A 15,951-nucleotide genomic window follows, 5' to 3' on the forward strand; every position below is an offset into this window, starting at 1 on the left:
TGGAAAATCCCATCAGCTTCCCCTTTAGCGAAAGACACTTGCCCATCCTTACCTGGTCTGGCCTACAGGTGACTCCAGACCCACAGCCGTGGGGTTGACTCTCAGCAGCCCTCTGGGGTAATTAGGGATGGGGTAATAAACACAGGCTTGGCCAGTGATCCCCTCACCCTGTGAGCGGGCGAGTGAAGGGGGGGGGGGGGGGGGAGGAAGGTGGCAGAGACAGCTACAATACACCGAGACATGTCCAGGGCAGGCAGACGGGAGCAGGTTACAATCACACGGTCAGCCCTGACACTGCGGGACACCAGACCGGTCCATCCACAGTAACACGCACCAGGTAGGCCAGGTCTCAGATGGGGGAGAGCGAGCGAGCAGGCAAAAGAGACAGAGAGACACACACACACACACACACACACAGAGAGACAGACCCCCATTGCTGACCCGAGTTACGCTCCATACCGGGCAGCGGATGGAATTTCTCCAGCCGCGTATTACTATGCCCACTCCCTCTCCTTATCCTGAAACATCCACACTGGTTTGAGGAAAGATAAATAGACATCTCTTTATTTGAGCAAAACCAGCGAGGGGGGAGCAGATCGCAGGGCACAGAGAGGATACAGAACAGCAGGGTGAGGGAACACAGCTCCTGAGGAGTTAGAGACAAAAGGTTCGGATCTACTGGCACTGGCCTGTCCACCCCCACCCTCCCTCAGTAAAAAAAACCCAAGGCCAGGCTGCTGGACCCCTCCTCACTTGAGGGGCTTGGCCACCGTGGAATAGGCCAGTTCAATCTCCTGGTCTTTTGGGCACGTGTGGGCAAATTCTTCACATTGGTAAGCATTCTTCAGGTATCTCCACACACCGGCCAGCTGCTGCGGGAGCTCAAACCCTCGGTACTTCCTACACACCACCTGGGGGGGGGAGAGAGGCAGGCAGAGAGGGGGGAAGAGAGGGGCAGGCAGGGGGGGGTGGGGGGGGTGGGGAAGAGATTACAACTCTCTCATTACCAACATGCATGTTACTGACGTAGCCCCCCTCCTCATCCATACCAGCTGCCCCCCAACGACACCCGGGGGGTATGGGTCACGCTGCCAGGGGGGTGCCAGCTGGACACCCAATGGGCAGCAGATTCTCCATTAGCGCCCCCCCCCCCCCCTTCTCTGTAAATCCCCAGGAGACACAGGGTCACAGGGACAGGTCTGGGCGGGACGGTCTTTGGAGGGGTCAGCGTGGAGTCGACGGGCCGAATGGGCTGCTCCCACTCCACGGGGGTTTCCAGGAAGCGACAGTGCCCCCCTCCCCCCATGTCTTACACACATCCTGCTTTGGCTGAGGCAGGGGGAAGACAGCCGATGGGCCAAATGGCCTGGCGGTAGGGTCAGGGGTTACCTGGACGATGTGCAGCTTTGGCAGCAGGTTACAGTCGGCAAGGGTCAGCTCGTTGCCATCCAGGAACTTCCTGCAGGAGGCGCTCTGTTCCTCGGTGCTATTCTCATCGATCTCCTCTGGCAGGGGAGTACACAGGAAGGTATCGAGGCTCTGTAACGCCCTCAACAGGCCCTTCTCCAGCGCTGCAGGGAGGGGAGAGTACGGTCAGGACAGCGACACGGACACTACCACCCAGCCCCATCTCCAGCGCTGCAGGGAGGGGAGAGTACGGTCAGGACAGCGACACGGACACTACCACCCAGCCCCTGCTCCAGCGCTGCAGGGAGGGGAGAGTACGGTCAGAACAGCGACACGGACACTACCACCCAGCAGACCCTCTCCCAGCCCCTTCTCCAGCGCTGCGGGGAGGGGGGAGTACGATCAGGGACAGAGACACGGACACTACCACCCAGCCCCTTCTCCAGCGCTGCAGGGAGGGGAGAGTACGGTCAGAACAGCGACACGGACACTACCACCCAGCCCCTTCTCCAGCGCTGCGAGGAGGGGAGAGTACAGTCAGGTACAGAGACATGGACACTACCAGCCAGACCCTCTCCCAGCCAGTTCTCCAGCACTGCGGTGGTGATGGGGGGAGGGTTAGGACAGAGACACGGACACTACCAGCCAGCAGCCCCTCTCCCACTCACTGTCGTTCTGGGCAGGGTTGGGGTTCTTGATGTAGGCGGAGAACTTGGAGAAGATGTTGCTCCCTGCGGTGTTGGATTCTGGATTCCGGGCAGACAACCGTGGGTACCTGAACGGACCAGGGGGTGCCAGAGGGTGGACAAGGGGGGTGCCAGAGGGTGGACAAGGGGGGTGCCAACAAAAGGAAGAGACAAAAAGAGAACAGAGACCACAGTCAGCAATGGGAACCATCCACCCCTCCCATACACACTCAGCACTACCCACCGTCAAATACTCCCTTCACTCAGCACGGGCATAAAATCACACCCACCCCAGGAAAGTGGGGGTTGGGGGGGTAAGCGAGCTGCATTTCCTGCCCCTGTCCCTAGTTGCCCCCCCTTGAGAAGGTGGGGGGGGGGGGGAAGCTGCCTTCTTGAACCGCTGCAGTCCATGTGCTGTGGGTAGACCCCCAATGTCCCTTAGATCTGAAGTACCAATTCAACCAACTCCCTCCCTGTGTTCACTGAGGAAGACACAAGCAATCTCCCGGAGGTAACAGTGGCTGAAGGACCTGAATTTAAGGGAATCTATATTTGCCAGGATTTAGTGTTGGAGAGACTGTTAGGTCTGAAGGTTGATAAGTCCCCGGGGCCTGATGGTCTACATCCCAGGGTATTGAAGGAGGTGGCTCGGGAAATCGTGGGCACATTAGTGATCATTTCCCAATGTTCTATAGATTCCGACAATAGACAATAGGTGCAGGAGTAGGCCATTCAGCCCTTCGAGCCTGCACCGCCATTCAATATGATCATGGCTGATCATTCCTAATTAGTATCCTCTTCCTGCCTTATCTCCATAACCCTTGATTCCACTGCCTTTGACAGCTCTATCCAAGTCTTTCTTAAATGAATCCAGAGACTGGGCCTCCACTGCCCTCTGGGGCAGAGCATTCCACACAGCCACCACTCTCTGGGTGAAGAAGTTTCTCCTCATCTCTGTCCTAAATGGTCTACCCCGTATTTTTAAGCTGTGTCCTCTGGTTCGGCACTCGCCCATCAGCGGAAACTTGTTTCCTGCCGCCAGAGTGTCCAATCCTTTCATAATCTTATATGTCTCAATCAGATCCCCTCTCAGTCTTCTAAACTCAAGGGTATACAAGCCCAGTCGCTCCAGTCTTTCAGCGTAAGGTAATCCCGCCATTCCAGGAATTGACCTCGTGAACCTACGCTGCACTCCCTCAATAGCCAGAATGTCTTTCCTCAAATTTGGAGACCAGAACTGCACACAGTACTCCAGGTGTGGTCTCACCAGGGCCCTGTACAGCTGCAGAAGCACCTCTTTGCTTCTATACTCAATCCCTCTTGTTATGAAGGCCAGCATGCTATTAGCCTTCTTCACTACCTGCTGTACCTGCATGCTTACCTTCATTGACTGGTGTACAAGAACACCCAGCTCTCTCTGTACTGCCCCTTTACCTAAATTGATTCCATTGAGGTAGTAATCTGCCTTCCTGTTCTTGCCACCAAAGTGGATAATCATACATTTATCCACATTAAACTGCATCTGCCATGCATCTGCCCACTCACCTAACCTGTCCAGGTCACCCTGTAATCTCCTAACATCCTCATCACATTTCACCCTGCCACCCAGCTTTGTATCATCAGCAAATTTGCTAATGTTATTGCTGATACCATCTTCTATATCATTAACATATGTTGTATAAAGCTGCGGTCCCAGTACTGATCCCTGCGGTACCCCACTGGTCACTGCCTGCCATTCCGAAATGGAGCCGTTTATCACTACTCTTTGTTTCCTATCAGCCAACCAATTTTCAATCCAATCTAGTACTTTGCCCCCAATACCATGCGCCCTAATTTTGCTCACTAACCTCCTGTGTGGGACTTTATCAAAAGCTTTCTGAAAGTCCAGGTACACTACATCTACTGGATGTCCCTCATCCATCTTCAGAATTACGTCCTCAAAAAATTCCAGAGGATTAGTCAAGCATGATTTCCCCTTCATAAATCCATGCTGACTCTGACCTATCCTGTTACTACTATCCAGATGTGTCGTAATTTCATCCTTTATAATAGACTCCCACCACTGAGGTCAGACTAACTGGTCTATAATTTCCTGCTTCTCTCTCCCACCTTTCTTAAAAAGTGGTATACCATTAGCCACCCTCCAATCCGCAGGAGCTGATCCTGAACTTAAGGGAATTTATATTTGCCAGGAATTGGTGTTGGAGAGACTGTTAGGTCTAAGGGTCTTTGGGGAGTTTCTGCAGGGTATCTTGTAGATGGTACACACTGCTGTTACTGAGTGTCGGGGGGTGGAGGGAGGGGATGTTTGGGGAGTTTCTGCAGGGTATCTTGTAGCTGGTACACACTGCTGTTACTGAGTGTCGGGGGGTGGAGGGAGGGGATGTTTGGGGAGTTTCTGCATGGTATCTTGTAGATGGTACACACTGCTGTTACTGAGTGTCGGGGGGTGGAGGGAGGGGATGTTTGGAGAGTTTCTGCAGGGTATCTTGTAGCTGGTACACACTGCTGTTACTGAGTGTCGGGGGGTGGAGGGAGGGGATGTTTGGGGAGTTTCTGCAGGGTATCTTGTAGATGGTACACACTGCTGTTACTGAGCGTCGGGGGGTGGTGGGGGGGGGATGTTTGTGAATGTGGTGCCAAGAGGGGGCTGCTTTGTCCCTGGACGGTGTCGAACTTCTTGAGTGTTGTTGGAGCTGCCCCCATCCAGGGGCAAGTGGGGAGTATTCCCTCACCCTCCTGCCTTGTGGATGGTGGGACAGGCTTTGGGGTGGGGTTACCCGCTGCAGGATTCCCAGCCTCTGACCCTGCTCCTGCAGCACAGGAAGGGGACATTCGGGACATCAACACTGTGCTGTCCCTCCAGGAGGGAGTTTTCCCCAAATCGGTCCCATTGATGCCCCTCGTCTCCGCAACTTCCCCCTTCACGAGAGTCTCCCACACGGGTAGGCGAGCGAGCGAGCGAGCGAGTGAGTGAGTGTCACTTACTTGGGAGGACAGAGGGTCTCTTCCAGAAACTCCTCAATCTTGTTTGTGTCAGTCTTCACCTCGTTGTCGTAGAGCAGAAACGGGGGCTGGGTCCCAGGGGCAAGATCCTCCAGGAACCTGTTCTCAAACTTCCTGGGGTGGGGGGTAGAGAAACCGGGAGACGGATCAAAGAGACGGGAATGGGGGATCTCGAAACCGCCTGGGCCCTCCGCTCACCCCCAGAGCCCTCCAGGTCCAGGGGGGGATAAACAAATGGCAGCATTCTGGGGTTTGATGATGAGCTCCTGGCCAATTCCATTGCACCGTCTCTCGCCTGCCCTTCCCCACCCTCGAAAAATGCCTCAATCGCACCTCCCTCCCCACCACCCCCCCCCCAGGCATTTCACACCAGACCCTCAGCCCCACAGATGCTGGTCCTTGTAGCGACACCCATCCCCCCAGTACCCCATCTCACACCCCCTCCCATCCCCTCTCCTCCTCCTCACACACCCCTCCCCCTCATTACGTGCATCTCCTCTCCCACACCCCCGACCCACCACCTCACACCCTCCCCCCCCCCCCCCCTGTCCCCCAGACCCTGGCTCACCACCTCACACCCCCTCTCTTCCCACTCCCACCCCCCCCCCCCCCCATCCCCTCTCCCACACCCCCGTCCCCCACTCTCACCCTCCCCCAGACCCTGGCTCACCACCTCCCCCCCCCCCCCCCCCCCCCCCCCCCCCCCCCCCCTTCTCCCCACCCCTGTCCCCCAGACCCTGGCTCACCACCTCTCACCCCCCCCCTCCCCCTCTCTCCCACACCCCCGTCCCCCACTCACACCCTCCCCCAGACCCTGGCTCACCACCTCACCTCCCCCCCCCCCTCTCCCACACCCCCGTCCCCCACTCTCACCCTCCCCCAGACCCTGGCTCACCACCTCACCTCCCCCCCCCCCCCCCTTCTCCCCACCCCTGTCCCCCAGACCCTGGCTCACCACCTCTCACCCCCCCCCCCCCCTCTCCCCCCACCCCCGTCCCCCACTCACACCCTCCCCCAGACCCTGGCTCACCACCTCACCTCCCCCCCCCCCCCCCTCCCCTTCCCTTCTCCCCACCCCTGTCCCGCAGACCCTGGCTCACCACTTTCCCCGCCCCCTCTCCCCCCCTCGAACTCCCCCTCACCTCCTCATATCAACGGTGGTGACATTGAAGGTCACCCCTTTCAGCCAGAGCACCATGAAGAGACGCTGGGAGAATGGACAGTTCCCGATGCTCTGTCCATCACTGCCGGCCTGGGGGGAGGGGGGGGGGGGAGCGAAGAGATCAAAAATATACTTCAATATCAACAACACCCCCTCCCCACCCCTCAGGAGATCAGTCAGACCCAGCTCCTTCACCAGTGTTGGGGTGGCGGGGGGTGGGGGTGGGGAGAAGAGGAGAGGCTGGTACGACAACGCCAATGGGCCGAAGGACCTCGTACGCGCCTCTGTCAGACACTGTCGATCCAAGAGCATTCTCTCCCGGACAACAGAAAGGCAGCTACTGAAGGTGTTCACAAGAGGCTGCCGCTGTACAGTGAGCGAGGGAACAATTTATTCACACACACACACACACACACACCATGTACTCGTCCAAAAGGGTTTCGTGGTAAAGGTCACAAATAAAATGGTCCAAGCTTTTACCCTTAAACACAGTCTTGCTGGAAAAGCACAACAGGTCAGGCAGTATCTGAGGAGCAGGAGAATCAACGTTTCAGGCATAAGCCCTTTCTTCAGGAATGGGGAGGGGAAGGCGATTGAGAGATAAGTAAGAAGGTGGGGGTGGAGCTGTGGGGCAGGTAGCTGGGAAGGCGATAGGTAGATGGAGGTGGGGGTGATATTGATAAGTTGGGGGGTGTTTGGAGCAGATAGTTGGAAAGGAGGATGGACAGGTAGGACAGTTTAAGAGGGTGATGCCGAATTGGAGGGTTGGATCTGGGATGAGGTGGGGGAGGAGAGATGAGAAAACTGGTGAAATCGATATTGATGCCTTGTGGTTGGAGGGTCCCAAGGTTAAAAATGAGGTATTCTTCCTCCAGGTGCCGGATGGCTTGGATTTGGTGGTGGAGGCGGCACAGGACTTGCATGTCCTTGGTGGAGCTGGAAGGAGAGTTGAAGTGTTCGGCTGCAGGGCAGCATGGTGTGCGCGTCCCAGAGATGTTCCCCCAACACCCGTCCATCTTCCCTACCACTGACCTCTCCCCGTCACCTCCCCCTCATCTGCACCTACCATCCCCTCCACCCCCATCTTTATCTCTCAGTCCCCTTTCCCCCCCCCCGCCAATCCACATTCCTGATGAAGGGCTTTTGCCCGACACGTCGGTTCTTCTGCTCCTTGGATGCTGCCTGACCTGCTGTGCTTTTCCAGCGCCACACTCTCAACTCCGAGAGTCCAGCGCCTGCAGTCTCCACTCTCCCTCAAACGTAGTGCTAACACGGCTCACTAAATCCTTAACATGGCTCCATCCGACTGCTCTCGCACAGCTGTTGGGAATTCTCTCTTCCCAACTCTCTTTGGGCACCACGGAAATCATAACATCCACAGACCAGGTATCTCCGACAGAAACCTCCTGAGCTCTTGATCACTCTGACTACGTTCGGAAAAATCCGGGTTTGGTCTCCCGGATTTGCTCAGCAACAGCCCAATCCTGCTTCCAAAAGGACTGAAGTGGTCACCTCACAGTTTTAGTAAATTAAATGCGAGTACAAACAGAAGCAGCCTTCCCTTTATCACACTCAGAATGCAAACTAAACCAAGGACGATAGCTGGACTCGGGTGTTAAGATAGGAGGAGCGATTATATACAAATGAATAGACAAATGATCTTGCAAATGTTTTCTCTAGAATTTAGCAGGTTAACGGGGGGGGTGGGTGGGTGGAAATCTGATTGACGTCTTCGGTGTATTAACAGGAAACAACGGAGTGAGAGAAAGAGGAACTCTTTGGGGATTCCGGAGCTTGGGGGCAGAGCCCTGAGAATGTGGGTGCAGAGCGTTCAGGGAAAGATGTTGGGAAGCTCTCCCGCACACAGTAAGGGCCGGAGAGGTTTCAGACTCTCTCAGACTGAGGGAGGGGCTGAACGGCCCTCCTCCTGTTCCTGCATGCTCAACCCAGCCTTCCCAACTTGGAACCTAGATTTCCAATAGTATCACAGAGTCATTCAGCACAGAAACAGTCAGTCAGTCAGTGCTAACCATAATCCAAACTAAACCAGTCCATGCTAACCATAACCCAAACTAAACCAGTCCGTGCTAACCATAAACCAAACTAAACCAGTCCAACCTCCCTGCTTCATGTCCCTCTAACCCCTTCCTAACCATTAACTCGTCCAAATGGGTTTTAAATATTGTAACTCGGACCATATCTACAACGTCCTCTGGTCATTCCACACACAAACCACTCTGTAAAAATTACCCTTCATGTCTTTATTAAATCTTTCTCCTCTGACCTTAAACTTGCGCCCCCCCCCCTTGTCGTGAAATCCCCCACCCTGGGGGAAATGACCTTGTCTGTTCAGCCTATCCATGCCCCTCATGATTTGATAAACCTCTATAAGGTCACCCCTCGGCCTCCGACGCTCCAGGGAAAACAGCCCCAGCCTGTTCAGCCTCTCCCTCCATTCCCAGGCAACATCCTGGTAAAGCTCTTCGGAATCCTCTCCAACCTCTTAATATCCTTCCGATATCGGAGACCAAAACGGGACACAGTATTCCAGAAAAGGCCTGACTAGTGTTCTGTACAAACTCAACAGAATGTCATAACCCCTATACTCAAAGCGACAAAGGCAGGCAGGTGTGTGCTAAACGCTGCCTTAACCACATTATCTACGTGTGACGCAAACGTCAAAGAATCTCACAACTGAACCCCGACAGTCTCTCTGTTCAACAACCCTCCCTCCAAAGCTCCGTTGTAACGGTAAACATCCAGCCCCCTGTGCGTTTTACCAAACTTATTTCCCTCGCATTTATCCAAATTAAACTCCATCGGCCACTCCTCAGCCCAGGGACCCAGTGGATCAAGATCTCTTCGCAATCTGGGGTAACCGCATTCACTGCCCACCGTACCACTGATGGCGAATCCTCGTGGTAATTAGCCAGGGCTAAGAATTTTCCTGAAACATTCCCGGGAAGGAAGGGGCAGATCGGAAAAGCTGGAGCGGTTGGCTTGTGCCGGGAGGAATCCCCAGAGATTTGTACAGACTAGAAAGGGAGAAGGATAGCTTATTGGCGAAAGGATGGAGACCCCAGAGGACACTGGCACGGGGGGGGGGGGAAAGTCGGGGAAAAGCGTGTGCTCCCCCTCACCGAGAGTGTGGAGGGGAGAGGGGTCCGGATGGAGGTTACAAAGGAACAGGCACATCAGACCCCAGGGCTCTCAAACGTCTCCAGTGACCCATTCTTTAATATTTCTGGCTCCACCTCACAGGAGGGAGGCTAGTACAGGCACAAGGCTGAACGGCCTCTCCCCTGCTCCATTCTGGGATGCAGCGAGATCGGCGAGTTATAGTAGCCCTCGCAATAGCGTCCTCCCTCCTCGCTGCCCACGTCCCAGCGAGAGAGACAGAGACAGAGGGAGGGGCTGTTGTTGGGAATTCAGACAGAAACAGAGGGGACTCTTGACACAACACCCCCCTCCCCACCATTTCCCCCCACCCCCCACCATCCTAAGTAACTCACCCCAGGGCCCTAGATGGGGGCATACAGAGTGGGCAAGGTAACAGGGAGGTTGGGGAGGACATCAAGGGCTGGGTAATGGCGCTCACTCAGGGAAGCTGCTGCTGGCCCTCGATGGGCTGAACAGCTTCCTGCTGCATTGGGAGCTGTTGTGTGAAACGAACCAGGGATTTCACAGCCAGACCAGGTGTAGGTGTGTGTGTGTAGGTGTGTGTGTGTGTTACAGGACCGGTGTCCAGAGGGATGGTAACCCAGAGCAGTGAGAAAGGGTGGGGTGGGGTGGGGGGAGGGGCGGTTTGTGATACCATGGGTGGGGGGGGGGGGTCACATCCAATGTCCCAGGAACGATTGATTGGACTCTATCTCCCACTCGGTCCAGAGGTGCACACGAAGACCATTTGGGGTCGTGATATCCCCGACTAGCCCACTTCCCATATTCGCTCACCTCCCCCATCACCACCCCCCCACCCCACCCACACCTCAAAGAACAGGGTGTGAAATAAAAGGTGGCACCCAGCAACGAGGTCAAACACAGGCAATAGGTGGCCTTTCGGCACTTCGAGGCTGTGCTATCCCTCAGTATGGTCATGGCTGACCACCTAAACTCTGTGCCCTTGTGCTGTTTCCCTGTCCGTCTCCCCTAGGGGGCGATCCCCATGGAGGACCATTCACACACACACCCCCTTCTCTGCCTCCAGGAAGGACACAGGAGAGTGGGGGCAAAGACACACAAATTTCAGCAGTGTGTACCATCTACAAGATACCCTGCAGGAACTCACCAAACATCCCCTCCCTCCACCCCCCGACACTCAGTAACAGCAGTGTGTACCATCTACAAGATACCCTGCAGAAACTCCCCAAACATCCCCTCCCTCCACCCCCCGACACTCAGTAACAGCAGTGTGTACCAGCTACAAGATTCCCTGCAGAAACTCACCAAAGACCCTCAGGCAGCACCTTCCAAACTCACGGCCACTTCCATCCAGAAGGACAAGGGGCAGCAGATCCATGGGAACCCCACCCCCTGCAAGTTCCCCTCCAAGCCCCTCCCCATCCCGACTTGGAAATATATCGGCCGTTCCTTCAGTGTGGCTGGGTCCCAATCCTGGAATTCCCTCCCTAAGGGACATTGTGGGTCTACCCACAGCACATGGACTGCAGCGGTTCAAGAAGGCAGCTCACCCCCACCTTCTCAAGGGGGGGCAACTAGGGACAGGGGCAGGAAATGCAGCTCCCCCTCCTTCTCAAGGGGGGCAACTAGGGCCAGGTACTAAATGCTGGGCCCAGCCAGAGACACCCACATTCAAGAGAATAATGTCGACCCACACAGAGGGCAGCTTCAGAGGATGTAGATTGATTGGAGACAGTTGAATGAAACATCACTCCCTAATTCCAGAGACCGACACCTTGACAGGGTCCGTGCTGAGGGGATGTTCCCCACCCACCCACCCCACTGTCATGGCAGAGTCAAGGGGCAGAGGGCAAAGTCTCAGAGTAAAGGGGCACCCATTTCAGATGGAGATGGAATGGAGTTTCTGCTCTCAGGGGGTTGTGGGTCTTTCCAACCCCTTGCCCCAGAGAGAGGGGGGTGGGGGCAGAGTCTGGGTGTATACTGAAGGCTGAGATTGAGAGATTCCCCCAGCAGTCGGGGAATGGGGGTAGGGGTTGGGCAGAGAGGCGGAACATCGGAGCGACCGCGGTCTAACAGCAGAGCGGGCTCTCCCTCCTGTTTCTGGGTCTCGGAGAGATGGGACATCTTTGCCCAACGCTGGGAGCTAATCGGAAGAGGAGGAGGAGGAGACACCGACGTTCCTTCGGGAACAGGGTTAACGGAGAGCAGGCGGGGAAGCGAAGGTGGGGCAGAGGTGTGACCAGCCACCACGGACTCTCTCGAGGGGCCGAACGGCCATGACGTTGGGCCTGTCCAAAACCAGCTGATGGACCATGGCGGACATCGTCCTGGTTTGGGGATTCCAATCCTGGACCCGTGGGTGGGTGGGTGGGGTAAAGTGGGGCAGAGCCCGTGTGTATCCCTCTGACTGTACACTGCCATCCCGTCACACATCGTACAGAATACCTAACTGCTCCCTTCAATAAATAACAGGAGAGAACGAACGCCTCAACTTCCGCCTCGGAACACTTCAACCCCAGGGCATCAATGTGGGCTTCAACAGCTTCCTCATTTCCCCTTCCCCCACCTCACCCCCCAGTTCCAAACCTCCAGCTCAGCACTGTCCCCATGACTTGTCCGGACTTGTCCTACCTGCCTAGCTCCTTTTCCACCTATCCACTCCACCTTCTCCTCCCTGACCTATCACCTTCATCGCTCCCCCACTCACCCACTGCACTCGATGCTACTCTCTCCCCACCCCACCCTCCTCTAGCTTATCCCTCCACCCTTCAGGCTCTCTGTCTTTATTCCTGATGAAGGGCTTTTGCCCGAACGTCGATTTTGCTGCTCGTTGGATGCTGCCTGACCTGCTGTGCTCTTCCAGCACCACTCTCATCCAGAACCTGGTTTCCAGCATCTGCACTCATTGTTTTTACCAACAACAGGACTGGGCCATTCGGCCCTTCCAGCCTGCCCCACCCCACCCACCCTCCGTATCCCTCGATCCCTTCAGCCCGAAACAACTCTTCCCCCCACCCCCCTCCTCGGAAACGGCCAATGTTCTGTCCCCACCTTCCTCTCCATTGGGGGGTGAATCCCACAGACCCCCTACTCTCTGGGAGGTGAGGGAAGAGACATTTCTCCTTAGCTCAGTCTCCCCTCAATATCCTTAGACTGTGACCACCTTCCACCCCCAGTCACAGGGACCACCCCTCCTGTGTTTCAGAGTCATAGAGATGTATAGCACGGAAACAGACCCTTCGGCCCAACCCGTCCATGCCGACCCAGATATCCCAACCCAATCTAGTCCCACCTGCCAGCACCCGGCCCACATCCCTCCAAACCCTTCCTATCCATATACCCATCCAAATGCCTTTTAAATGTTGTAATTGTACCAGCCTCCACCACTTCCTCTGGCAGCTCATTCCATACACGTACCACCCTCTGTGTGAAAAAGTTGCCCCTTAGGTCTCTTTTATACCTTTCTCCTCTCATCCTAAACCTATGCCCTTTAATTCTGGACTCCCCGACCCCAGGGAAAAGACCTTGTCTATTGACCCTATCCATGCCCCTCATGATTTTGTAAACCTCTATAAGGTCACCCCTCAGCCTCCAACGCTCCAGGGAAAACAGCCCCAGCCTGTTCAGCCTCTCCCTGTAGCTCAGACCCTCCAACCCTGGCAACATCCTTGTAAATCTTTTCTGAACCCTTTCAAGTTTCACAACATCTTTCCAATAGGAAGGAGACCAGAATTGCACGCAATATTCCAACAGTGGCCTAACCAATGTCCTGTACAGCTGCAACATGACCTCCCAACTCCTGTACTCAATGCTCTGACCAATAAAGGAAAACATACCAAACGCTTTCTTCACTATCCTATCTACCTGCGACTCCACTTTCAAGGGGCTATGAACCTGCACTCCAAGGTCTCTCTGTTCAGCAACACTCCCTAGGACCTTACCCCATTAAGGTCCTGCTGAGAGTTTACTGTTAGAATTCATTAGGTTTCTGTCAGGTTCCACCCACACTCTGCGCTATCTTTTCATGGAACGTGGGGATGAGGACCAGTAATGACTGCCTCATCCCTAATTGCCCAGGGGGCAGTTAGGAGTCACCAGGTCACCGTGGGTCTGGAGGGCCCAGGGTGGGTAAGGGTGGCAGTTTCCTTCCCTGAGGGGCAGGGGGTGACCCAGATGGGGTTTTCAATGATACTATTGCCTTTGTCAGAGGGGTGTCACTGAGCGTCAAAGTCTTGCTGCAGCTTTGTCAGACTTTGGTTCGGCCACTTCCAGAGAACGGCGTTCAGTTCTAGAGCAGGCCCGAGGTTTTGGAGGGGCACAGATGGGGAATGACTAAGATGCTGCCGGGATTCGAGGGTGTCAGGGACAACGAGAGTCCGGGAGAGTTCTGGAGGGCGAGGGGAGACCCGATGGGAGTCTATAACATCACCAGACGTACAGATAGAGCCGACGATCAGAACTGCTCCCCCAGAGTCAAAATGTCGATTGCTAGGGGTCACGCATTTAAGGTGAGAGGGGGGAAAAGTTCAAAAGGAGACGCGGGGGCAGGTTTCACACACAGGGAGTGCTGGAGGCGGGTAAGATAGGGGGGTTTCAGAGGCATTTAGACAGGGAACAGAGGGATACAGACCACAGGCAGGTGGGTGGGTGGGATTAGTTTCAAACGGTAATGTGTCAGCACAGACATGATGGGCCGAAGGGCCTGTTCCTCTACTGTTCTACCATTGCCCACTGACCCAAGTACAGTGGTGGGGGGGGGGGGGGGGGGGGGGGGGGCCGAACAAGAAGAATAAAAGACAGACAGACAGACAGACAGACATTCTCCACTCCCCCCTCCCACAAGACCGGGACTCAACCCCACCGGCCGTTATGGGATCTTGCTGTGCAGCCCCAGAGGCCTCCCCGGGCTGAGGGGAGGTGAATCTTTGTAGCTAGAGGGGGAGTTGGGGGGGTGGGGTGGAGAGAGGTGGGCAAGAGTGGGTGCTTGAGACATTTAGACAGGGAACCCTCTACATTCACCGCTGCTGCCGATGAGGCGCCAGCAGGAGCCTGGATGGGTCGAAGGGCCTCGCCGATCAGGAGAGCACACTGTAAAGGCTGTGGTGGGGGGAAATGTCCCACAGGACGTGACAAAGTGGAGACAGCTAGCGAGGGAGCGGGAGCGAGCGCTCTCTCTCTCTCTCACACACAGACACAGCAGTCACCTTCATTGGCACCACACCAGGAGCAGCCATTACTGAGTCCCAACCCGGGGAGGAGCAGGCTCGATGGGCTGAACGGCCTGTTCCAATTTGCTGTGTGTGTGTGTGTGTGTGTGTGTGTGTGTGTGTGTGTGTGTGTGTGTGTGTCTCAACACGCCAGCCTGCACGCACAGTGGTGTCAGGATCTGACCAAACACAGCATAGAACATTCCAGAACAGTACAGGCCCTTCAGCCCTCGCTGTTGTGCTGCCCTGTGGTACCAATCTAACTTACACTGTTCCATTCTCACCCATATGCCTATCCAACAACCATTGAAACGCCCCGAAAGTTGGCGAGTTGCAGGCAGGGGCGTCCCACAGCCGTACTGCTCTCTGAGAAAAGAACAGGGCAGGGGGATAGACTGGTCCAGGGCACGAATGGCCTTTATCGGAGGTCAGAGCAGGGAGGCTGTGTTGGAGTGACACACAACTGGGGGGGGGTACAGTCAGGATGGGATGACACTGGGACAGCAGAGTACAGAGGAGACTCCCCGGGATACTGCCCCAGCGACAGAGAGGAGGGGGCTGGGTACCTTCAGGGTGTTTTCCCGAGAGTGGAGAAGGTGGGGGTGATTCTGATGGAGGAGGGGTAAGACTCTGAGGGGGATAGCAATCAGCTATCCTCCATAGATCAATGGAGAAGGGGCTTTCCTTTTCAAGTGAAGGGTGAGGTGGGGGGGCTGGAAGGAAGCTTTTCTCAGGGGGTTGGGGGATTCGGAACGCCCCACTGAGAGGGGGAGCAGAGTCAGGAGCCCTCACAGTCTTTTTAAAACAAACTACTGGGATGGGCATCTAAAATGCGCAAGGAAGTGGGACCAACACAGATGGACCGAAGGGGCTCTTCCTTGGAGTAATGCCTTAATCTGGAGGTGATGCCTTAGTTTTTCCCAAGTAGGGAGGGTGTCTATCTCCCTCTGTCAGCTCACATTCCAGCTGTACAGAACATTGGTTAGGCCTCTGTTGGAATAGTGTGCGCAATTCTGGTCTCCTTCCTATCGGAAAGATGTTGCGAAACTTGAAAGGGTTCAGAAAAGATTTACAAGGATGTTGCCAGGGTTGGAGGGTCTGAGCTACAGGGAGAGGCTGAACAGGCTGGGGCTGTTTTCCCTGGAGCGTCGGAGGCTGAGGGGTAACCTTATAGAGGTTTACAAAATTATGAGGGGCATGGATAGGATAAATAGACAAAGTCTTTTCCCTGGGGTGGGGGAGTCCAGAACTAGAGGGCATAGGGTTAGGGTGAGAGGGGAAAGATATAAAAGAGACCTAAGGGGTAACATTTCCACACAGAGGGTGGTACGTGTGTGGAATG

General features: G+C 55.4%; 1 protein-coding gene across 1 annotated transcript in view; it reads right to left on the reverse strand.

Moving 5' to 3' along the window:
- Window positions 1-536: 536 nt before the first annotated feature.
- The window catches only part of LOC132832500 (chloride intracellular channel protein 1-like), an 18,871-nt gene continuing 3,456 nt past the window's right edge, over window positions 537-15,951 (reverse strand). Inside the window, exons 2-6 of the mRNA XM_060850555.1 lie at window positions 6,242-6,351; window positions 5,082-5,213; window positions 2,076-2,182; window positions 1,390-1,571; window positions 537-911 (exon numbers count right to left, since the gene is read on the reverse strand). Coding sequence (XP_060706538.1) covers window positions 750-911; window positions 1,390-1,571; window positions 2,076-2,182; window positions 5,082-5,213; window positions 6,242-6,351 — 693 coding nt within the window. The 3' untranslated portion in view covers window positions 537-749. The remainder of the gene's footprint in view (window positions 912-1,389; window positions 1,572-2,075; window positions 2,183-5,081; window positions 5,214-6,241; window positions 6,352-15,951) is intronic.

Source organism: Hemiscyllium ocellatum, chromosome 35, assembly GCF_020745735.1.
Source record: "Hemiscyllium ocellatum isolate sHemOce1 chromosome 35, sHemOce1.pat.X.cur, whole genome shotgun sequence".
Taxonomy (NCBI): domain Eukaryota; kingdom Metazoa; phylum Chordata; class Chondrichthyes; order Orectolobiformes; family Hemiscylliidae; genus Hemiscyllium; species Hemiscyllium ocellatum.